This window comes from Ctenopharyngodon idella, chromosome 6, assembly GCF_019924925.1.
Source record: "Ctenopharyngodon idella isolate HZGC_01 chromosome 6, HZGC01, whole genome shotgun sequence".
In the NCBI taxonomy this organism is placed as follows: domain Eukaryota; kingdom Metazoa; phylum Chordata; class Actinopteri; order Cypriniformes; family Xenocyprididae; genus Ctenopharyngodon; species Ctenopharyngodon idella.
Window position 1 is genome coordinate 28513284 of NC_067225.1, and position 25726 is coordinate 28539009.

At 36.6% G+C, this 25726-nt stretch overlaps 2 protein-coding genes across 14 annotated transcripts in view; one reads left to right on the forward strand and one right to left on the reverse strand.

Moving 5' to 3' along the window:
- The first annotated feature begins 5690 nt into the window (after window positions 1-5690).
- Window positions 5691-23255, forward strand: padi2 (peptidyl arginine deiminase, type II). Of its 2 annotated transcripts, none has more exons than XM_051896949.1 (16): window positions 5691-5878; window positions 10431-10599; window positions 11197-11266; window positions 11409-11470; window positions 11898-12015; window positions 13180-13332; window positions 16754-16944; window positions 17119-17222; window positions 17388-17499; window positions 19571-19678; window positions 19853-20004; window positions 20149-20296; window positions 20458-20551; window positions 20640-20713; window positions 20908-21057; window positions 22204-23255. In XM_051896949.1, exons 1-16 carry the CDS (start codon window positions 5706-5708, stop codon window positions 22435-22437), a joined length of 2112 nt encoding a protein of 703 aa, XP_051752909.1. In that variant the 5' UTR covers window positions 5691-5705; the 3' UTR covers window positions 22438-23255. The 2 variants fall into 2 exon arrangements, with proteins under 2 accessions (XP_051752909.1, XP_051752910.1); XM_051896950.1 differs by lacking the exon at window positions 5691-5878 and adding an exon at window positions 6550-6788.
- rap1gapb (RAP1 GTPase activating protein b) overlaps window positions 23233-25726 on the reverse strand; it is an 87229-nt gene continuing 84735 nt past the window's right edge. For all 12 annotated transcript variants that reach the window (XR_007930590.1, XM_051896945.1, XM_051896939.1 and 9 more), the window contains one exon: window positions 23233-25267. The gene's annotated coding sequence lies outside the window, so the exon portion shown is untranslated. The remainder of the gene's footprint in view (window positions 25268-25726) is intronic.

Here is a 25726-nt window from a genome sequence, read left to right on the forward strand (position 1 = left end):
GAACCAGCTAAGCAGGGTTCACACATACGAGTTTGGCCAAAATTTGGAGTCTGAAGACAATCTCACACCACACAACTTTTGGCTGGATTTTGCTGTCGCATGCAAACAAAGGTCTGCAACAAAAGGTCTGCTACAGACTACGATTTCGGCACTCATAAATCATTATAAATCACACTGTACAACGTCAACATGAAAACTTGGGTACGACAAAAAAATGGTGCTATATAGTACTAAAAGTGGTTCTTAATCATAGGGGAACCACTTTAAGTGCCCTATAGCACCAAATCTTGGTGCTTCAGTGGTTCTTCACCGGTTCTTTGGGATGACTGATGTGCTATATAGCACCGCTACTGTATACAACCAGTCAAGCCCCTGTTTGGTTCTTCAGTGGTTCTTTGGGGTGGTTAAGGTGCTATATAGCACCACTGCTGTACAAAGAACCTGTTAAGCCCCTTTAAAGGTTCTTTACGAGACAAAGAACCACTGTTGGTGCTGTTTAGCACCATTTTTGTTGAAGAAATAAAATGCGATATGGCACCTCTTATGGGTTCTATATAGCACCATTTGACAAAGGTTCTGTAGAGCACCTTTAAAGATATGGTGCTACATAGCACCAAAAGTGGTTCCCCTATGATTACGAGCCAAGAACCACTTTTAGTGCTATATAGCACCATATGTAGACTGTAGCAGATGCTCCGTCTAGGCCAGGGGTGTCAAATAACCATGTGTGGGCCGAATTAATAAAAAAAATATATATATATTAACATTAATATTGCATTAATATTAACCATATAAACAACAAATTAATTTGCAAGAAAACTATTACACTGTTCATTAAAACTGCATTTGTTTTTACAGCGAAAAAACGATTAAATTTTTATATGCTTTATTTAATATTTTTTTATTAGTGTTGCACCATATATTTTGATTTTTCATAGCCAATTACAATTTTTTTTAGAAGCAAATTGGCCGATTCTGATACTGGTTGCAGATTTTTTTAAAGCAAATTTATTTGTTGTTTATTTGTTAAAAAAATATGTGTAGCTCTTTGATATTAGATGCAAACCCTGCATTTTTATCCCAGTTCCAACAAAGATGTTATGCACATGAGCAGTTGTTTTTAATTTAAATTTTTGTATAATTTCAAGACTTTAGCTTTGTGAAATTATGCTACATAAGACACTTGCAGAAAACACAATCAGCTGACGGACTGAATGAAAATGAAAATTCACTCTTTGACAGCAGGTGGCGCTTATGGAACAGTGATATAGCGTTTCCATGGTTACCGCTGTACACAATGCAGCGCTGCATACGGAGATAAGAGGAAACGCCATCAAAATTTTTCTGAAGACAGTCCCCTTCAGATATACATTCATATAAACCCCAATTCAATATTTATATTATTCTTCCTATTTTTCGCGAACAGAGAGCATGTGCATATTTTCTCTGCTGGCGCGTCTGTTCTCCTCTGTGTCCGTACCTTGCACCTTGTTTGGCAGCCCGGAATAAGTCAAAATAAAAAAAAACAACAAAAAAACAAACAAACAAACAAACAAAAAAAACGATTCGGTATTCAGGAACCTCTCTGATTGGTAGATCTCACATCGGGCAGGTCGTAAATATACACAATTCTACAGTTAAATTTAGTATTTCAACTAGTAGGCTTGAAGTTTTACAGAATTCCCTCTTGAGAATAGGCTACGTGTTTTATATACATTTTTTCAGACTTGTTTTAGCAACATATTGGCTATCAGGCTATCATTAGTATCAACATTGGAGCGCTACTCTCATTCTGAATTATGCAAGATATCTGAAAGTGCGTTCAACAGTTAGAATATAACTTACAAGCGGTTAATCATAAACTGGCGCTTTGACCCAGAATCTGCCCCACCTAAATTATGGTCATGTGTAGCTACTTAATGGGAAACTATGAAAAATGAACCTGTGCCTATTAACTTTACATTTCGATCAAGGTGAGTCGGGTGAGGAATAAAGTATAAAGTACATAAAGTGACTTCCTCAATGACGTAAGTAACTAAATACTAACTTAAACAAAGTACGCAACAACTTGAATAGTCTTTTGTTGGACAGATAGGCTTATGCTTAAAAACACACCTTTTATATTTAATTTTTTTGTGCAGATCGGGGAATATTATGAGTCTCCAACAAAAGAGTCCCCCCCCCCCCCCCCCCCCGTCCAGTCTCCGTCCTTTATTTTACATTAAATCATATTTCACACTTTGGTTTTTCTTGCTTTATCTTTATCTGAGGTTTCCCAAACACTCTCTCCCTAGTTGAACTTAAGACATTTATTTTAAACTTACATTTTAACTTGGAAACTATTATTTCAGATACTTTTCAATTGAGTTACTTTTGAGATACTTTTTGAGAGTTTGGATTACTCTAACATGGCAAGCAATGGACTATCACATCAAGCTAAATGTCAAGGAGTTATTGTTGCATTTGACTGTCTCGACTGCCAAAGGCTCTTACAAAAGGTGCTGAACTCGAAGGGAGGATTTACACATTGTATCAAATCAAGGAAGATGAACTGATTCTGGACTCATTGCTGGTCCTGTTCACTCAGGTGGCTGACTCAGATGCCTCAATTCCTCAGAATGGCTTAAGCACTAACCTGGAGATCTCAGCTAGATAAGACAAGCTAGGTGCTAAACCTAAAATGATTCTATCATCCACCCCTGGAATACCAGGAGTGAAACAACCCTGGATTGTCATACTGGAAAAGAAAATGGCAAATAAAATACCCCCAGACAGCACTCTCCACCTCATCAACAACCTCTTAAAAACAGGTATGAATCTTTGTAATGCCTGAATCCACAAAATATCATCACAAGAACCGTGCCGAGCTACCTGAGGAAACTGCAAAATGTTGCAAAAACTTTGCAGCCCCGTCACAACAGAGGCTTACACTCACAGCTCTAAGGAGCATCAGCGCAATGTTAGTCACCCTACCCTGGCTAACCCATCGCAGTATCCACAGCATCAAATATCTACTCCCCGCAGAAACCATGCACTAAAATCCTCTGACACCACCACCCTATTTGTTGGAGACTCAATAATCTGGGATGTCAGAAACAAAAGGATTAAAACTGTGTTTTCCCAGGGGTATTGTATCTGACATCATGGCAAATATCCCCTGATAGAAACTAATAAAATCATTGTCCATGCAGGCTCAAATGACTTCCCTAAACAGCAATCTGAAATTCTAAAACAGGTTTTCCTTCACCTTCTGGACTGTTTCAACTCCACATTAGTCAAAGTTATGCACTTTGACTATCAGGCCCCATTCCCACAATCAGATGGGGATGCAACTAATTTAGTAGGCTGTTAGGACTAAACACTTGGCTATAGGCTCCACATGTGCTGCATGATGTGTGCACTTCACTTCAACTTGTTATGGGAGCGAAGGTTTTCAAAGCAGATGGGTTTCATCCAAACGTCTTTGGGACTTGAATGCTAATTTCCAACCTTCTCTAGTATCTCTAATTCACCTTTGACAGCTTTAAACGACAACAACAGCTACAAGATGATTGGCACCAGTAACATCAAGCAGCCGATCCCACTGTCACAATCACCCCTTTGCCAAGTTGTCACTACTCTATTGTGATCTCAGAATTCAGGCCAGCTGATAATACCTAGAATATCAAAATCAACTGTAGGCGGTAGATCCTTCTCCTGTTTGGCACCTAAACTCTGGAACAATCTTCCTAGCATTGTTCGGGAAGCAGACACACTCTGTCAGTTTAAATCTAGACTAAAAACGCATCTCTTTAACCTGGCATACACATAACACATTATCAATTTATTTTTTCAAATCCGTTAAAGGATTATTAGTCTGCATAAATTAGGTCAGCCGGAACCGGGAACACTTCCTATAACACCAGATGTACTCGTTACATCAGAAGAAGAATGGCATCTACGCTGATATTAGTCTTTCTGTTTATCCCGAGGTTTACCGTAGTCAACCGGATCCAGGCCGTATCCAGGTGAGATTGAGGACCTACGCCTTGACACGACCACAACGCACCCCTGAAGTGTCAGCAGAGACTGAGTCAACTAGATCATCCATTGTGAAGGCCTCATCGACACGACAGCCAGTGGCACAGTTCCTCAACAAACCGTCCATACCGGCGTGATGAATACGATGGATTGAACTGGATTGAACTGGAATAAATACTTTGAATGTTGCGATCCTATCGGGCTTATGATAGCTACCTGAATCGTAACAAAGCACTGTTTGCCAGAGGAGAACTGGCCCCCCGACTAAGCCTGGTTTCTCCCAAGGTTTTTTTTCTCCATTTTAACACCTATTTGCCACCTGTTTGCCACCTGATGTCACCTGTTGGAGTTTGGGTTCCTTGCCGCTGTCGCCTTTGGCTTGCTTAGTTGGGGACACTTGACATTTGACATTTGATATTCAACAGTGCTTTGCATCTGCCTACATTGACAGCTGCTGTGCAGCCAAAATTATATACCATTTATCACTGTAAAGCTGCTTTGACACAATCTGCATTGTAAAAAGCGCTATATAAATAAAGGTGACTTGACTTGACTACTCTAAGAAATCTGGATGAAGAAATTAATGGTATGCATGGGCTTTCTACCAAAGTCAACAGGCACCGCACCCCAGGATCTTCTCCCTCTCCCACCACACTTACAAGGGGTCTCTGACAATGAGTGTGTCTGACATGTAGGTGCATGCTACTATTCAGAATTTTCCTGTCATTTGCGAAACTTGGTGGCATTGTCATAAAAAAACAAAATAGGTTCTTAAATACAAGTAATCTAATCAGGGTGAATCATACAAAGAATCATATCTCAGCACAACCTCTTAAATCTGCTATTCTAAATAAGCTCATTAACAGGGCTGCCCCTGACTAATGATTTTCCTAGTCGACTACCATTAGTCGATATAGGGGAGAAATACTAAACCATAATAATGAACATTTAAAATATAAATTAAGAACTCAAGCACACAAAGCTTGCCACAGCGACACTGGCGATCATTGCATTAACTTTTCTGAGATCAGAACAAACAAAATAAATAATCTATAATATAAATTAGTGGCAAGGTCACATAAGGGCCAGGGTGGCACTTGCCCTCCCAGATTGATGGCTGGCCCATCCAATTAAAGCTGCCAGAGGTTCTGAAAAAAAACGAAACTGCAAAATAACAATATCTGTATTGTATGTATAATTTGTAAAGTGTATTATTACAAATGCATACACTGCACTGTTTGGAGTTAAATAGGCAAATGCTTAAGAATCTATTATTATATATATAATAAATAAAGAAGGTCACAGATTTTCAGAGAGAGGTGCATATATCTTTGAATATCATAATATTACACAGACACCAAGCATTAACATGCATAATACTATTTGATGTTGGCTGGAAAATAAGCGTCACAGCATAATAAATTTTAGAGACTCATTCAGCTAACATCTCTAGGAGTAATAAAGAATTTCTAAATTTTTACTGAGCTCTTAGGTCTTGTTAATCATTAACTACTTTGTTCTGTCTTGTAGGCTTTAAAATTCTTTCTAGGAAAATGCTTTAAAATAGCTTTGAGCAAATTTTTAGACAGGTGAGTACATGTCTTCTCTCTCCTGCTATATTATACGCCCCTAATTCACAGGGGAAACAGGTTATTTGAGACCTGTGGACGTGTTAGTCTGTAACAATGGATGTGTCGCAGGAGCAAACACACTCAGTCCCCTCACCTCGCAGTCTGCGAAAGAGAAAGAAGATGTCAGATGTGACAAACATGAATCAGCGAACCTGTCGACTGGACATCAGTTCACCCACACAAACTGTGTACGTCGTTGGTACGGAACTTAAAGTGATCCTCTACAGGTAGGTAATATAATATTATAATCCATTGTTTTCCTCCATTGTGTTCTTAAACAATTGAGGAATTGAGGAACAGTAGTAGCCAAGCCTATATTGTAGAGTGTGTGTGTGTGGGGGGGGGGGCAATTAGAGCTGTTTTTATTATACATGCATTCAAATGCAAAATATAAAAATTATGATATGAACTCTAAACATTAAATGCACACTAAACATTTTTTTTTTTTTAAAGACTTAAGTAAAACTAGGCTACTTTAATAGGCATGATGGTTGCCTACTAGTGGAAGAGGTTATGTCCACATGAGAAAATAAAAGTAATCAGCAATTTTGTCTCTGTTTAAAAACTTCTGATTAACTAATCTTTGCATTCAATTGAATAAAATTCAATTGAATTAATTAATTAATTAAAGTTATTAATTAATTAATAACATTAATTAATAACATAAAAAAACGGTTCACCATGAAACGGCCTCCACACAGTTCACCATGAAAGAAAAGGATAATAAAATCACCATTAAATTGCTTTTAATTGGTATTTGCGTGCAAATTGAAGAAAAGGGTTTGGTATCCTGAGGCAAGACGGTGCAATACTGGGTCAATTGAGTTAAGTCGCGCTGGTGTTAACAGCGCCCTCTAGCTGTGAGTCGCCTGTGCTGGTGCACACTGAGTTGTGGGCGTTTCCAGTCAGTCTTTCCAGTTTCCTTGACATCCACCTGCTTTTGTTCAACCAATAGGCTCTCTGGCGCGGTGACATCTCAGGTATATAAAAGGCTAAAGATAAATTGTTGTAGTCACTTTGAAAGAAAGACGCATCTTCAACAATCATGGTGTCGCGCCGATCACTTACAATTGACACTGAGAAACCGACCAAGACGACATACGTTGTCGGAACGGAGTTGACGGTGAATTTAAACAGGTGGGAGAGTTTAATTTTCATGCATTATGCGAATTGACTCATAACGTTGTTTGACAGTAACACATGACGCGTTCATAAAGAGCGCGACTGAGCTCAAGGGAATTAGACACAGCAGTCTATTTTAATAGCGCGAAAGGCATATTTAAAGGGACAGTTCACCCCAAAATGAAAATCCTTATATCATTTACTCACATTCATGTTGTTTCAAAACCCTGTGACTTTCTTTATTCCGTGGAGCACAAATGGATTTGCTAGGCAGAATATTAGGGTCTGACAGACGCAGTCCCTATTGACTTTTATTGCATCTTGTTTCCTACAGTATGAGTGAATGGTGACTGAGGCTGTCAGTCCCGAACATACACGACATAAATAAAAATGTATGTTTTCATGCTACGGAAGTGCATTCCTGCTAGTTGTTTATTTTGATTTCTTTTATGTATTTTTTTAAACAATATTTTTAATAAGGGTCAAACTGACTTAGAAACATGCTACTGTATAATACGAGTACCCAGATTTCTGAAAAATCAAGCAAAGGGTTAAAGCTTACTACTGTCTGACTTCTGAGGTTTATTTAGATCAAAGGAACATATTTAAGGAATTTGAATAGAAAATAAAAGGATTCTTTTGAAAATGACTATTATTATTTTGACAAGCACGTGATTACAGACTCTGGGAGCCCAAACATAAAAACAGTCGATCTAAACACAACGTCCCCAAAAATGTCCGTCTGATGGATTAGACCAACAGTTGAAATATAGCAGAGAGAAGACACAAATATAATAACATTTTGCTAACATAGTTTACAGTTAAAATGGCCTATTGTTTTATAGTTCTATTCATAAAGTTTGTAACAATTCATTGTTGATTTTTAAAGAATTGAATCTGCCTGTTGTAATATTTGCAGATATTGGTCTGTTTGTCATAATTCTGTGAAGATTTGTCTTTTTATCTGTTTGTTCTTCTGTGTAGATGAATATTTGCTGGGGGAATTTAGGTGGGATTGTTGATTGAGGAATTTCTCCTTTCAGTTCCAAAGGCGGATGAATGCACTTCTTGTGCTGCGACATTATTTAAATTCATCACTGAACTCCGTCTCAATGCTTCTGTTTATAACCGCCACTGTCGGCTATTGTCTTTGATAGATTTCCAAACCTACTAATAGCTCTTTTCTTTAGGTTTTTGGAAGACTTTATCAATTTTTTATTTGTCCATACTGAAAGAGACACTCTCCTAACAAAATCATCAATACTACCTCTGTTGTCTTAGTTGAATCCTGAATGTATTATTCATAATCCATTATCTAATGCAGTGATTATGACATTTGGGTTTGTGTCATGTCACAATACCTAGTATAAATATGAGATATGAGGTCATAGTAACAGCATGTATGGTAATTCTACATGAATTAAAGGGTTAGATCACCCAAAAATGAAAATTCTGTCAATAATTACTCACCCTCATGTCATTCTACACCCGTAAGACCTTCGTTCATCTTCGGCACACAAATTAAGATATTTTTGATGAAATTCGATGGCTCGGTGAGGCAATGTCACCGAATCTCTCAAGATCCATAAAGATACTAAAAACATATTTAAAACAGTTCATGTGAGTACAGTGGTTCAAGCTTAATATTATAAAGCGACGAGAATACTTTTTGTGCGCCAAAAAAACAAAATAATGACTTTATTCTACAATATGTAGTGATGGCCGATTTCAAAACACTGCATCGTGAAGATTTGAAGCTTTTGTTTCGAATCAGTGGTTCGGAGCATGTATCAAACTGCCAAACTGCTGAAGTCACGTGACTTTGGCGCTCTGAACCTCTGATTCGAATTAAAAGATTTGTAAAGCTTCGAAGCAGTGTTTTGAAATCGGCCATCACTAGATATTGTTGAAAAAAAAAAATTGCCACATAAAAAGTATGCTTGTCGCTTAAGGTAGAACCACTGCAGTCACATGAACTGTTTCAGAAATGTTTTTAGCATCTTTATGGATCTTGAGAGGTTCAGTGACGTTGCTGTCAATAGAGGCCTCACTAAGCCATCGGATTTCATCAAAAATATCTTAATTTGTGTTCTGAAGATGAACGAAGGTCTTACGGGTGTGGAACAACATGAGAGTGAGAAATTAAAGACATTATTTTTATTTTTGAGTGAACTAACCCTTTAATGGTGTGTAAAATTGTTTAGATGGAGTAAAGCATATCATACATCTGTCATGTCAAACATCTATTCACACTGTCTAACCAAAGTGTCAATTTTTTTTTTTTTTTTTTTCACAGAATCTTTTCTCAGGGTTTAACAGAAATTTACTTCTGTTCCCTATTTTAGATTTTACTTGGAATAGCATATTACTAAATAGTTTTTAAGTGATGTCCATAGGTTATGAGTCGATCCTTTTTACCATCGTATTTTCCAGTAAATAAAAAAAAAAAACTGTCATAATGATATCCTCTTTTTCAAGTGAATTTCTCAAGAATATTTCTACATGAAATTTTCTAAAAACCACATTGTAGTTTCACAACATTAAGTACAAAGCTTTTAATGCCAAACAAAATGTTTGTTACCTTTCTGAAAACTTTATTATATCGCAAACATTTACTACTCAAACATTTCTTTCAGTGTTTTTGAAAGATGCTCTTATGCTCACCAAGCTGGCGATTATTTGATCAAAAATACAGTAAAAATTTAAAATAACTGTTTTCTATTTTAATATCTTTTAAAATGTAATTTATTCCTGTGATGCAAAGCTGAATTTACTCCAGTCTTCAGTGTCACATGATCCTTCAGAAATCATTCTAATATGCTGATTTGTTTCTAAAGAAACATAAAATGCGAACTCGTTTCTGGGTTTTGGCCTACAAAAATACTTAATCCCAGCACCACTCTTTTGTGTATATTAAAAATGATTAGGCTTAAAATGGTGCAATAATTAGGGTTAAAATACAATACGATACAATCCCCCTTTTTTACCCTTAAAGGTACAGTAAGTGATTTCTGAGGAATGCTGGTGATCGGACCGAGCACTACAACACGCTTTTAGCCAATCAGCAGTAGCAGGCGTGTCCACTCATGATGGGGGAAGGAGAGAGAGTGAGCAAGAGGGAGATTTGAAGAAAGACTGTAGAAATAGAGATGGCGGAAAGACATTATAAAAAGAGAAAAGGTCAGAGGAATATCACTGGAAAAAGAAGGGTTATGATTAGGCAAGAGCTTTAGTACCCACATTATTATTTGAAAAGCTTTACAGCGCTGGAGAGACCTGAGCGAGAAGGCCTGAAAACAAGGTTGCGTTGTTTCTGCTCAATATGCGAGTAACATTGAACAACGAACTCTTGCTTGTGTGTGTGTGTGTGTATGTATATATATATGTTTTTGCTTCTCTTTAGCTATGATAAAGAGACATCCACTCTTGCATTGCGTGTTCATGCATTTTGGGGGCGGAGCAATGAATGGAAGGGTGTGTTTGTTTGAGTTGATTTCAAATATCAAATGTTCATCAACGATTCTCAGAAATCGCTTACTGCACCTTTAAAGCACAAGATTATCTGAAGAGGTATTTGGACCAAGAAATGACCTTGTATTCTACAATGAAATGGATAAATTCATAATGTGTCTCTGTATTTCTCTATCCTCTCTACAGGTGTGCCCCACCAGAGGCCAAGTTCTTCTCAATAAAATGTACCCCAAACGTGCATTACAAGGTCACGCCCCCGACCAAGGACAAAAACACCCTTCCGCAGCCCTTCACCCCAAACTCTATCCTCATCATCACCATGGACACAGTCAGTGAGACTGCATTTGACAGCAAGGTACCTACATCTAATCACCTTTGTGCTCTAAAAAATGTTAACATTAAGAGCAGAGTACAGCACATGCAGAAAGAATCTGTGGAATTGATTTGCCTTCTATACGTTGAGGAAAATTCTGCAGAATGGATTCAAATATGATAAATGTTTGAAACTGAGCCAAAAGTACTACGCTATAGTATCTGAAAGCATTATGAAACTAACAAAAACATTTAAATAGAGGATGTGATGGGGAGGTTTCTGTGTGGGCAGATTCCATTTTGGTATGTTTCTCGATGTATGACCAACCTTTGCACTAAAGTAGATAACAGTCCTTGTTTGAAAACAAACAGAACTGAAAGAAACTGACAGCTGCAGACAGGAAAGAACTTGTCTGATGCACATGCTGTGGTTTACCCCAAACGATCTCAAGTCACTTTCACAACACTGTCTAGCACTGTCAGTTTGAAATCTGGATATATTTAGTACATTTTTAAATGTCATCATTACAGTACTGAAATGAATCACTCAAGTAATCTTTGAAGAAATCTGCAATAATTGTACCATAATTGTCGTGAGGATCCAGCTCATGTTTGTTTATAAGAATCGGATGTGTTTCAGTTATCTGTGAGGTACTATGGGGAGAAATCAGAGACTCTTGTGGACGCCGTGCTGCATCTGACTGCTGTTGGTATGTCTCACCATGCATGACATATGCCTGTGTTTATAAATAACGTAAACCAGGATCTGTGATGCAACTATAAACAGCCTCATGATGCTGGTGGGACTGTGAAGGAAAGAGCAAGCCTCATATTGTGTCTATTCTGTTGCAGAGATATCTCTGGACGTAGATGCCGATCGAGATGGCGTTGTTGAGAAAAACAATCCAAACAAGGTGAGCTTTGTTTGCTGGTAGTCTTGCGTTCTGTTCTGTATCATCATTATTTGGGAGATTTGTTTTTGTCTCATTGTTTCTTGGCTTGGAGATTGGGCTGAAAAGTCTGATCAAATTAATTAGTTGATTAATTTACAAGAATTAGAAGCCTTAGAGACATGATAAAGGCACATTTGATTGCATATTAAAGGGATAGTTCACCCAAAAATGGAAAAAAAAAAAAATTACTGAAAAGTCATTCCAAACCTTTCTGTGAAACAAAAAAGATATTTTGAAAAATGTCTGCGTTTTCTCAATGGGGTCCAGTGTTTTGTGAACCTTATTGACTTTCAAAATGTCTTTTTTGTGTGTGTGTGTGTGTTCCAACAGCTTAGATATTCAAGATTTTATTTGAATAATGTGTAATAGTATTGGAATTTGGGTCTAGGCATCCTGGAAATGGGGTCCTAATGGCCACGGTGCAGTTTTGCTGGTTAACTGTGACTCCGAGACCATATACAAGAAGAAACTGGACAGTGAGAATAATGAGATCAGTAAAGTCTCGGGTGAGTCTGGGCAGGTCTGGTGTAATATACGGTAGCAATTCAAGTCTCACCGCAGATATTTGTTATGTGTAAATAGACTTTGTACCAAACCCATTTTTAAACATTGCAGCAAAATGCTTCTTCCTTATTAGGGGTGTGAAGAGATCTTGTGCCACGAGATTAAAATGTTATGAGATTTCTCGTTGAGGTGAAAAGCTGTCTCGCAATATTGCCATTGCCTTATTTTATAGAAATAAAAACCATTTAATTCAGTTGGATAACGGTTGATTCAGTTCCATCCAACATGAGCTGCAGAGTTGTATGTAGTGCAGCAGGAATCAGAGTTCACTGATCATGTGACGAGATGACTGACAAGACCATGGTGGAGGATTTATTGCGCAATAGAGCCCAAGCATCTGACAAATGTCTTATCTTGTAGAACGCGTGATCAGTACCGCCGCTCCCTATTCAGAGTATGCGCGATCACGAAATAGAAAGCGAAAGTAAAATGCGAGCGCGCATTCAATACCCCACCATTTCAAAGCGGCTCCCTGATGCATGCAGATATCTCCCAATATGAAAGCTATCTTAGGCTGGGCTGTGTAGTTATAACCATCTCTTAGCTCTATATTATGCTTGAAGAAAAATTTGGTCTCTATTTGCACTTTGAATATTGAGAGAGTACTTTGATTATGGTTGCACTAATTGTTGCAAAAAACTAATTGAAAGTAGAACTGAACTGACATTCATTACAAGATGATTAGTTAAAACATTTCAAATGCATGCACCTGCAGACTGTTTTTCTAGTCATGAATTTCGTCATTGAGGATTTCTTAAAAATACTGTGTAAATATCTTGTCTTATTCTCTTGAACTCAATCTTGTGTCTCATCTCATCTCGTCTCATCCCTATTCCTTTTTAATCATTCATTATTAATCCTTTTCGCATTGCAAGTTCAGTGAATACTTTCAACCTTTCAATTTAAATCAAACTATTCAGTTTATTCAGTACTGAAAAATGTCCATAGAAAATAGTATCCATAAACATTTGAATTAGGTGCACATTTTCACCCAATAGTTGTATTTTTCTGTGTGTATTGAACAATTTAGCTTAGTTAACATTGGACTTTACTCTTCAAATGCCATGAATTGTTATTAAAAAATGTATCTTTTTTTTTGATGGCAGATTTGCAGGACATGTCCAAGATGATCTTGCGTACCAACGGGCCATCTCAACTGCCTGAAGGCTATAAGCTGAGCATGTACATCTCACAGACCACTTCAGAGAGCGTGAGAGTCTTCAGACCTCGGACAAATGTACAAAAAGACAATGTGTGGAGTGAGTGTAGACACAAACACCTGCAAAATTAGGCAATAATGTTTTAATTATGGTTTTAATGTCCTGAGTCAATCTCAAAGATCGGTATCAGGGCCGATTTAAGCACTTTTTAACTGATCGGTGTCGGCTTTCCTAAGCCCGATCCTTTATTTTACGTCAGCTGCCACACAGGTGTTGTGCAGTAAGTGATGGTATGCACCATCAAGTTGGTTTGCCAGCCGCCATTAAAAGGTAAAGAAGAAGCTCAAATGTGCGTGACGCACGAGAACCAATGAGGTCTGTTCTAGCACGTCACGCATGCACGTTCAAGCTTCTGTGATTTTTAACGAGTCACTCGAAAGTCGTTTATTTTTATATGCCATCAGACTATTTAAGTCATTGCCATATTACGTTGCTATGGGTTGCATCTTGCTTTAGACTTGACTGACAAACTGGCATACTGACAAGCTTCATGCTTTCTAACCTTTCAAAACCTTCCTATAACATTATTATAACATTAGTTTTTGGTTTGTAGAACGTTATTCTAAAGTTAATCTAACATTCTCATAACGTTTCCAGTACGTTTCTCATAACGTTTCATTAGTTTTTGGTTCTTGTTAAGGTTTGTTTTTGGTTAGCCAGAAAAGTTTTCTTAACATTCCCAGAACGATAGTTTTTGGCTTGTAGAATGTTATTCTAACATTAATCTAATGTTCCTTTAACGTTATTATAACGTTAGTTTTATGTCTGTAACATTAATCTAACGTTCCCATAATGTTATTATAACGTTCCCAGAACGTTAGTTTTTGGTTTGTAGAACGTTATTGTAATGTTAATCTAACGTTTCCATAACATTAGAATAACGTTCCCATAACGTTATTATAACGTACCCAGAATCTTAGATTTTGGTTATTCTAACGTTAATCTAAGGTTAATTTAATGTTTCTAAAATGTTAGTTTTTGGTTTGTATAATGTTATTCTAGCGTTCCCATAACATTATTATAACGTTCCCAGAACGTTAGTTTTTAGTTTGTATAATGTTATTCTAACATTAATCTAACGTTCCCTTAAAGGTGCAATATGTAATATTTTCTGTCCGCTAGAGGTCGCTAGAGGCCTATTCAAAACAAAGGCATAGCTTGATGACGCCAAGTTTGAGCACGGAATCTTGGGAAATGTGGTCTTCACATCACAGCCAGTGGAAAACAATTGGGATAGGACTCAGGAAGAAATCATGTTCATGGATGCGATTATTAACATTACTGTAGTATGAAGCAGAGCAGACCTGAGTGTTGTGGGAGCTGAACGAGGCCGCTGGAACGATTGCACAACACACGCCTCACGAGCAGCGGAACTTTTATTATGCCACAGTCGCCGGCACTGCTTCCGCTTTTCCGGTCATGAGTATGAGGTAACGCAGCTCTGTTTATCATGTTAGATACATTTGAGTGTGTTGAAAATTATGTTATAACATAACTCTGTGCGTTCGCTCGGCGGCTGCTGTGAGACACTTGTTGCACACTGCAGTAAGGTAGATCGATTTTAGAATATCATATTAAATGCTGGATGGGTTGTGTTGATAAATGGCATGCAATTAATTTTAAAACGTATTGTATGATCGAGAAAATTCTGTATTACTGTTACTAAAAATAAAGCTGCATCTGATTATGCTATGTTAGCCACTTGACAAAATAGTGTTTTTCTCTGAGGCATGGTAAAGCATGGTACTCGCAAAAAATCAAGAAAATTAGATTTAAACAAAAAGACTAAACGTGTTGAGCTATATAACAGTAATTAGTCTGTGTATAAACGTAACCAAACAGTTGTTCCCTTGTCTATTAAAACATGTAATATATTAAAGCGTCTTTGGTGTTTCCATGGTTTCTACAAAATAAAAACGGAAACCGAGGGTAACGCGGGTATGACGCAATTGACAGGCGACTTCTCACACGTCCCGGAGCCTTGGTTAAAATTGCAATTTTCTCAAGATTTACAAATAGTTGGAAACATTTGGGATATTGTAAGTACTCAAGTGAACAATATATATAACACTGGCCTAGTGGTTTTTGGATATTTTACTGCAAAATTCTTACATATTGCACCTTTAACGTTATTATGATGTTAGTTTTTGGTTTATAGAACATTATTGTAACGCTAATCTAACATTCTCATAATGTTATTACAATGTTCCCAGAACGTTTGTTTTTGGTTAGCCAGGAAAGTTTTCTTAATGTTTATTATAATGTTAGTTTTTTTGGTTTGTATAACGTTATTCTAATGTTATTTTAACATTCCCATAACATTATTATAACATTCCCCTAACCTCTTTACTCTGAAATCATTACCTGGCAGTAATCATCCAGCACACCCACAACCCAGGCTAGTAAGCTATAAGCGGCATGGAAAATGGATCTCTATGGACGCCTATAATCAGTATTATATATATATATATATATATATTAAAAAAAGAAACAAAAAAAACATCATGTTTTTATCTATTGTTTAATTAAAAAAAATCATCTGAGCACATCATATGTAAGCCCAGAAAAAAAGTACACTTCCATAATGTACTTAAAGTGCTCTATTTTTGTACTTAATATACTATAAATTCTTCTTTAGTACTTAAGATACTCAACTGTGCTATTTTGAGACACCATGAATATGAACTAAAATGTGCTTTTAACATACCATTTCTGTATTAAAAAAATAGTTACCACTTGTAGTATACTCATGGGTTCAAGTGTACTACAAGTGGTAACTAAATAAATTTTTTTAATACAGAGATAGTATGTTAAAAGTATAAGATATTAAAGAGCTGTATAGCTGTTTTTGCTACAAAAAAATTTGAAGAAAGCAGCATACGTGTTAAGGAAATGAGGACAAAGAATAAAAAAAAAAAAAAAAAAAAAAGTACTAGAAAGTAAATAGATAATTGTAAAACAGTTTAATTTGTTTGATGATCTATTCCTTAAACTATTAGGAAAAAAACATTCTTTGTAAATGTGTAACAATTTTACATGTATGCATATTGTGAAATTTTATGATGCATGAAAACCATTGGGAAAAATCTTTCCATCACCACCTACATGTGCATAAGGTGGTGGAAATGTAAAATTGTGTCAGCAGTCTATATATATAATATACAGTTGATTAAATAGATGAAGCAAAAGCCAAATACATTATAAAAGAACATCGGTCGCACTTTATTTTACAGTACGTATACTTACAGTGTACTTACCTAAGAAAGTACTGGGTAATATAAGGTAACTAGATTGGTTAAGGTAAGGTTTAGGGGTAGGTTCATGGTTAGTACCTAATTATTACCCAGTTATTGAAATTACTATAGTAAGTACATAGTATGTACATTGGGAACAGGACTGTAAAATAAAGTGCTGGCGGAACATCAGTACCTTACTGAATGGCTCCTCTTCCTTGTACCAGAGTACAAATTGCTGAAGTTGTTCCTGAAAGATTATCTCATGGTGGTGGGAATGAAGAAGCTGACGCAGGAAGTGCCCTATCTGGGAGGAAACACCGAACTGGTGTTCTATGTAGAAGGTCTTCGCTTCCCTGATAAAGACTTTGATGGGCTCATCACCATCAACCTTAGTCTACTAGAGCCCAGTGGCAAGGTTAGTGAAAGAGACCACCGTCTGATCCTTAATGCAACCTGTAGGACATCAAATGTCCTGTTCTTGGTGCTTTTCTGTTTATCTGCTTACCGCAATAAAAAAAAGTTACACTGTTGGGTATCTTATAACTTCTAAATACTAATTAAATACTGTTCTGTTTGTTTTCTTAAAAAGGATATCCCTGAAACACCCATCTTTACAGATAAAGTCATTTTTCACATTTCGCCCTGGATCATGACCCCTAACACCCTCAAACCTGTTGAGGTGTATGTGTGCAGGTAAGAGTGGAGCAATTCAATCAACACTTTCTTTAACCCTTTATGAACAAATAATACCATTTTCCAGAAATATATACAGAAATATGAATTTCTGAAAATGTATTGCTACTCAGTCTTTCATCTTGTAAGCTTTGGTGGCTGTTGACTATTTGATGTTTTTGGCAGCACAACTGATAACTACAAGTTCCTGAAGAGCATTAAGAACCTGGTGGAGAAGAGTGGCTACAAACTGAAGATATGTTACGAGTACATGAACCGAGGTGACCGCTGGATGCAGGTCAGTGAAATCATTGGGGAAACAACAATTTATATATAGTTAATAAATATTAAATATTGTATATATTACATATAAATATAAATATTAAAAAAAGGGGTTGTTAGCAACCCCTTCAGCTGTGACTTCTTCACGATACAGCACTAGCCTCGAGTACCTTATTGCTTTTATAAAACGGTTACCACACAATACAAATATTAAAGCCAGAAATATGTATCAATTCAACTTTCATGAAGTAAACTTTTTCTAAAAGCCTTCCTTCCGTCGGAAAAAACAGTCCCTGACTGTGAACACCACAGAAGTTACATTTTCACGCCATTAGATGGCGGCAAAGACTGTCTTTATGTGTGTGTCAGTCAGTAGCGAAGACTTTTACATTGAAAAGACTGAATTGTTGTGAACACGGAACAAGACGCAACTGACAAATGCTTTGACTAGCGCTGTCAGTCACGGGAAATCCCCTTAACTGTTAAAAGGACAAGATAATACATTGGACATTTAAACAGATGTTTTATTATGAACATAGGACTAACCTGAAGGAAAATGCTAAATCTGAATGCAGGTAATAAACTCGCTCACTCGACCTTTTTCTCACAATACTCTTCTACATAATACAGGAAGCTTCAATGAACAATATCAGTTAAGAACAAACAGTTTGTTGTTAAGAGTGGTTGCTAAGGGTGTTGTGTAGTGATACACAGAACCGTTGGGTGAAGCGGTCATAGCCGTGTTTTATCGTGAATAAAACACAGCTATTGACCAATCAGAATCAAAGACAGGAACGAACCGTTTTATAAATAAATATATATTCGCAATATTGCTGGTTTTTAATGTATTTTTGATCCAACGCAGCCAAGATACTTCTTACATGCACTGTGTTCCAAATTATTATGCAAGTGACGTATCAGTAGGACTTCAGTACAATAAACATTCAGATTTTAGTTTTTCAAAGAAAGTGTTTGTTTGTTTTATTCCTCTTTTTTTTTTTTAGGTAATTGGTATCAATCTCAGACAGGTTCAAGTAGTTTGCCAGGTCTTCTTAGGTAAATGGATACCCTTCTTAAAGTGGTTGTTCCACATTATTAGGCAAGTCACATTTCTCATGCAATATGGAGGATGAAGAAAGATCTTTCTGAAGATAAAAGGCATGAAATGGTGCAATGTCTTGCAAAAGGCAAGAAAACCACTAATATTGTGAAAACTAAATTGAGATTATTGAACAATCAAAAGATTTAGAGCACAGAAGAGCCTGGTCAGATAAAGGCCTGGTCAGATAAAGTTTCTGTCAAGCAAATTAATTGTATTAAAAAGGTGGCTATAAAAAGCCACTGTTGAGCTGCAAACAGGTATTTGAAGCTGCTGGAGTCTCAAGAACCTCTTCATGCAGGTTGGCAGTTGTTCATAAAGTTGCATTTCAGCTACTCCTAACCAAAGCTCACAAAGAGAAACCTTTACAGTGGGTTTAGAAATAGCTGCCCTTATAGCTGCCCTTTTAATACAATTTGTTTGACAGAAACGTTTCTTAATAAGCCTGACCGAGTTCCTCTGTGCTCTAAATCACTCACAAATGTTTTGATAGTTCAATAATCTCTATTCAGTTTTTGCAAAATATTGCACCATTTCATGCTTTTCATCTTCAGAAAGATCTTTCTGCGACTTGCTTAATTATGTGGAACAACCATTTTAAGTAGGGTTTCAATTTACCTAAGAAGACCTGGCAAACTACTTAAACCTGTCTGAGATTGATACCAGTTACCTAAAGATATGAGGAATAAAACAAAAACACTTTGTTTGAAAAGCTAAAATCTGAATGTTTATTGTACTGAAACCCTACTGATACGTCACTTGCATAATAATTTGGAACACAGTGTATATGTAAATGTATGTCTGTTTAATAATAAACATTATTTATCTGATAGAATAAGAGTCAGAAAGAGATTTTAGAATGTTTAAAACCTTACTTTAAAAATAACCTTATCAAACAGCTGAAGCAGTTTATAGGACTAACTAGACAACCATGTCAGGTGACTGTCATATGAAATGAGTAATTCCTACTGACTCTCTCTCTCCACAGGATGAGATTGAGTTAGGCTACATTGACTCTCCTCATCATCGGTTTCCTGTTGTACTGGATTCTCCTCGTGATAGAGGCCTTCAGGATTTCCCCTACGAGTCCCTGCTGGTGAGGGAGACTGAGATCTACTCAAGAGAAAAATTCAGTCAAAATTAAAAATTGTCATTTGCTCATGTTGTTCCAAACCCGACTTATTCACATTTTTTGATGATGTGATGGCATCAAGTTATGATCACATACTAAACCAAAAATGTTTGAAATCACTAAATCATTGTGTCACAGGGACCAGACTTTGGGTATGTGACACGGCATGCTTTGAATGAGGAGGTGAGCAGTCTGGACTCCTTTGGTAACCTGGAGGTTACTCCACCAGTCACAGTGAACGGGAAAAGTTACCCACTCGGCAGGATTATCATTGGAGTGGCGTTCCCTACGTGAGTACCACTCCAACAGTAACCACAACTAAAAAGGAACATTGACATTATTTACTTGACTTTATGTTGTTCCAAACAATATATATGTTGATTGATTAATCAAACCATGACCAATCATTGACAATATTTGTGTTTCATTTTAAGTGCAACAGGTGGGCGCAACATGACCCAAGTCGTCCAAGATTTCTTGTGGGCACAGAAGGTTCAAGAGCCAATAGCGCTCTACTCTGATTGGCTGGCTGTGGGTCATGTGGACGAGTTCATGACCTTTGTCCCAGCCCCTGACCGAAAGGTAAACAGATATGTTTAGAATGGCATATTACCTATGAGGATGCCTCACATCCTTCTTTTAAATAATAGGCAGTATATACTGCGCAGTATGCCAGTACTACATTCAGCCAATGTTTTTAAAATACTCAAAACAATGCGAGCTGTAATGTTTTAAATGTTCAGAAATTCCGGTTGCTGCTGGCCAGCCCCGATGCCGGATACAAAGTTTTCAAAAGCTTACAAAACAAAGGACATGGAAAATTGGAAATGTTTCCAGGTAAACGCTGACTAATTTTCTATTTCAAAAAAGATGTGTTCACTGTCCATCAAAGTTCATATTCTAGCTAACATTTTTACTTGAACAGGTATGCCAGAGGCCATTTCTGTTAATGAGATCCTGAGTGACAAAAAGCTACAGGCTGAAAACCGATACGTGCAGGTCAGTGAAATGCACAACATTCACAAAATACACATGGTATTAAGATGCGTTTTGTATCCAATTTTTTATATATATATATATATATATATATATATATATATATAAAGCCAGATTGTGGCAGATCAGTCCAGTGTTACAGATCTGTCTTTTCTTTGGGAAATAATAATGATGAAATCATATAATCTTTCACTCAGAGCTGTATTGACTGGAACAGGGATGTGCTGAAGAAAGAACTGGGGTTGGATGAAGAGGACATCATCGATTTGCCCATCCTGTTTAAAGTTATAGAAGAAGAAGAAGAGAAGAAATCGATCCCTAGGGTGGCGGCTTACTACCCCGACATGGTACAGCATATTATCAAGAACTTATTGAAAGTCCATTCACATTTTGACAACTTGCTTATTCTTTATATGGAAAATTAATATACACTACTGTTCAAAAGTTTGGGCCTCGGTAAGACTTTGTAATGTTTTTGAAAGAGGTCTCTAACACTGTGTCATATCCTGACGTGATGCGGTAAGATTCCAGCGACAACCAATTTGTCCACACTAGACAACAAAATCAATCAAAAATCACAGCCAATCAGATGAGCGTGTGGGCGGAGTCTCTCTGCAAGCTCACTGCTCTCACAACGAAATTAGACAAGTAAATAATCAAATTCATAAATATTACACCATTTTAACATTATTAAAAATACATACTGAGAGACTGAAACAATCTTTGACAGAATACATGTGTTTGTTTACATTGAATTGACAGTTTGAAAGTTATTGTTTTCTTTAATTTATTTTAATGAATTAATTAATTAATTTATCTTTCAGTATGGCTATAAAGGGCACACAAAATGATATTCAAACACACATTAGACACTTTTAACATTGAGAGAAAAAAAAAAGCACATAAACAGCACCTGAGATTATCATAGTCATACTTTGAATGTTGTTATTTCAGCCGTTTCTAAAATAGGGTTGCCGCATATCGTCATTATGGCTGGTTAGGACAAAAACTCTGATTAACATGGTAAATATGCCTTTTATCGTGTGTTGCGTCGTGTCTGTTTAGGACACTGTGTTTTTCTCACTAAAGCTGTCTTTATTTGATCAAAAACACAGTAAAAACAGTAATATTGTGAAATATTATTTCAATTTAAAATAACTGTATATATATTTTAAAATGTAATATATTTTATTTAATGTAATTTATTCCTGCAATGACAAAGCTGAATCTTCAGCATCATTACTCCAGTCTTAAGTGTCACATGATCCTTCAGAAATCATTCTAATATGCTGATTTGCTGCTCAAGAAATATTTATTATCAATGTTGAAAACAACTAAATGTGAAGTATCATTAACCTATTCTACCAGACGTAATGCACATTAATATTCTATATTATGAAACTAGGCTTGATAAGCTACTTGAGGAGTTTGACATTATAGTTTTCCATCACATATTTATTTTTTATTTTTTTAAAACCTGTATTTACCCTCAGGTGAACATGATCGTGTTGGGGGACCAGCTGGGCATCCCAAAACCTTTTGGGCCCCAGGTAAAAGGCCAGTGTGTCCTGGAGACAGAGATGTGTTCTCTTCTGGAGCCTCTAGGCCTCAAATGTACCTTCATTGATGACTTTGCCTCGTACCACAAACTTCTGGGTGAAGTTCACTGCGGTTCCAACGTTCGTCGAGAACCATCCCCTTTCAGATGGTGGAACCTAGACCTGTGAGAGAGAGAGACTAGGAAGAAGAGAGACCTGTCAAGTGCCTACTATGTCTAAAACAGGATTAACGGGTGTTTTAAACTAGTTCATTCTAGCAATAAACAATGCATATAGCCTTAACCTTTCAGCAAAATGGGATAATACATCTAAAAATGGAAACTCTGTCATCATTTACTCACCCTCAAGTTGTTCAAGCAGCTCTTTTGTATCTCTGCTTTTGTTGCACCCGCATATTGAGATTTGAGAGCTATGGATTTCAGCAAATGCAACTTGAAGACAGCAAATCGTATACTTTTGGAATGACATGAGTGTGAGCAGATGATGACAATTTTGTGATCTTTAATAACTTTTTAATAGTTTTTCAAACTTTCCTCTGACAACCAGGTCTTTTAGCTGCACAGCTATTCCTCAGGCTGCAGTGGTGCTGCTTCAGCATTTCTAAAAAATAAAAATTAAGGGCTTACAAATAGGAATAATGCTTTGAACAGTGGTTCAAAGTAATGATAACCACTTCAAGCTTAAGAAACATGTCTGTCAAGAGTTGTATTTGTTAACGTTAGTTAATGCTAAAGATTAACAAATACAGTAACAAAGGTATTGCTCATGGTTAGTTCGTTAGTTAATACATTAACTAATGTTAACAAATGAACCTAATTGTGAAGGGTTACCAATCAACCATGAATGTTCACTCTGTTTTACTCTCACTAATAATGACTGAGAAATTGATTTTATAATTGGTGATTTACAGTCTTGGATGATTTTCCAAAGTAATATACATTAAAGCAATAAATAAACATTCCATGAACCCTTTGATCTTTATTAAACATGATTTCTCTTGTTTTATTACAAAAAGGAAAAAATGTCTTATTTACAGTAAAACATTTCATAAAAGTAGCATAATAAGCACTTGTAAAAGAGAACACAATCACTTGCAGAAAGCAGTCGGTGTTTGTTTGGAATGAGTTTGTGCTTCATGTCTCGAGCATGTGCAAACACACTATGTACAGTTTGACCAATCAGCAAAGATTTAGGGCTCTAACACAGCTTTAAGTATGGATTTAGCCACCCAAAAATATTTTTCCCCTTCTCCTTGTACAGTTTTATAAGTATCACCCCTGAAAGTGCCTAAACAGCACTATTTATAAGCAAAAATCCCTCAAAAAATTCTGTGAATCGGGATATTAGTCGAACAAAACATACTATGGTATTTTCATGTTTTTGGACATGTAACCTTGGTAATGTCCAATGTAATGTTTCTACTATGATGGTAATACCATGGTATTCTTTGAAATGAGTATCATATACAGTAAATACCATGGCATTTTAAGTAACTGTAAAAGTACCTGTGTATTTGGACTACTTTTTTTTTTTTTTTTTTGCAAACAACATTAATTGCAAATATTTCATTTTATTAGAGTAGATATTTTGCCAGTGACTGATGTTTTTTTTTTAAATGTCACAGCTTGGGATAGTTGCTTAGAATAATTCATCACATTTACAGCTCATGTGATTGGCTCAAAAAAAAAAAAAAAAAAAAAAACTCTATCCCATAAGCCAGTGAGATGAATGGGAATGCTAACGGATAGCATTAACAACATAGTACTAAGTGTAAAAACTGAAACATTGATTTTATGCTCTGAAATGGGAAGGGTTTTTTCTCAAAAAATATGTATTTGAAAACACCATTTCCACCATTTTCTATTGAACATCAAGCATCCATTGAGTGTATTCTGACCGTAGTGTTTATAGTGTCCATACCCACTATCATATATGCTTCATCAGTTTTACATTCATATTGCTCACTTGCCATATAATCTAAAAAGGCTTCATGCTATCTGACTAGAGAGTTACTGACCCTTCAATCTGCACAGCAGGCTTTAAAACATGAAACTACAAACATGAAGCTACTACATTAGTGTACAGTTTACACACAAGTCAGTTTTACCACAAGAAGCTGTGGCCATACAAAATATGTTGATCAGTAAAACAGCATAATCTTAATAAATAATATTTTAAAAACGTATACAGCATCTCACACCTGATCTATTTGCTTTGTCATAAATTATAATGCCTACGCTTTATTTATTGGACAGGATCTGAAATGACTTGGGTGCCTAACACCAGAAGAAACACCTAACCAAAGAACAACATTTAACATTTACCTATATTCATTTTCAACATCATTACTCATTACTGACACAAAACGCAACCAAACAGAACCACACATACATGTAGATGTGTATTACAGTGCTTTGCGGGTTCGCGTGTATTTTAAGCATGATGGGTTTAGGTTGAACCTTCTTTGTTATTCTGAAAGATGCCGGAAGCTTGTGATAGCTTACCACCCCATGTTACTGAAAGATCTACACACCACAGTGAGCCTCAATAAATAAATAAATATGACAAATAAAAAACAAACCCACACAATGAGGGCCACTGTGAAAGAAAGAAAGAAAGAAAGAAAGAAAGAAAGAAAGAAAGAAAGAAAGAAAGAAAGAAAGAAAGAAAGAAAAAGAAAGAAAGAAGCCTATGATAAGGCCATAATAATCATGCGTGATTGATTTCCCAGCTAGCAGCTCTTCTCTGTTCCTCTAGATGTGTACCAGCCTTCAACACATGCTAGGCAGGTTTGCCATTTTGCCTACAGACCAACAGCCACATGACAGAAGATAAAGGGGTGGTGTCCTCACAAGAGCGCGCTGATATTCTGATGCACACTTGCCCGACTGTACGCCGCGGGGCTGTAACTAGTGCTTCACTCCCCTTCACATCCGTGTCTCTAGAGGAACTTGTGAGCACATTGAGTGTCCGCTGCGAAGGGCTGCTTATGAAAATGCTAGAATAAGACATATGAATAATGAGAATAAGATAAGTACACAAGATACACACACATACATATACTATATATATATATAGTATCTCACAGAAGTGAGTACACCCCTCACATTTTTGTAAATATTTTATTATATCTTTTCATGTGACAACACTGAAGAAATGACACTTTGCTACAATGTAACTAGCTGAGTGTACAGCTTGTATAACAGTGTAAATTTGCTGTCCCCTCAAAATAACTCAAGACACAGCCATTAACGTCTAAACCGCTGGCCACAAAAGTGAGTACACCCCTAAGTGAAAATGTCCAAATTGGGCCCAAAGTGTCAATATTTTGTGTGACCACCATTATTTTCCAGCACTGCCTTAACCCTCTTGGGCATGGAGTTCACCAGAGCTTCACAGGTTGCCACTGGAGTCCTCTTCTACTCCTCCATGACGACATCACGGAGCTGGTGGATGT

Excerpts from the sequence above, each read along its gene's own strand:
- padi2 (XM_051896949.1), top strand. The coding sequence starts at position 5,706 with ATGGATGTGTCGCAGGAGCAAACACACTCAGTCCCCTCACCTCGCAGT. Across the intron at positions 10,600-11,196 it reads AGACTGCATTTGACAGCAAG|TTATCTGTGAGGTACTATGG; the intron begins GTACCTACATCT and ends GATGTGTTTCAG. Across the intron at positions 11,267-11,408 it reads GCTGCATCTGACTGCTGTTG|AGATATCTCTGGACGTAGAT; the intron begins GTATGTCTCACC and ends ATTCTGTTGCAG.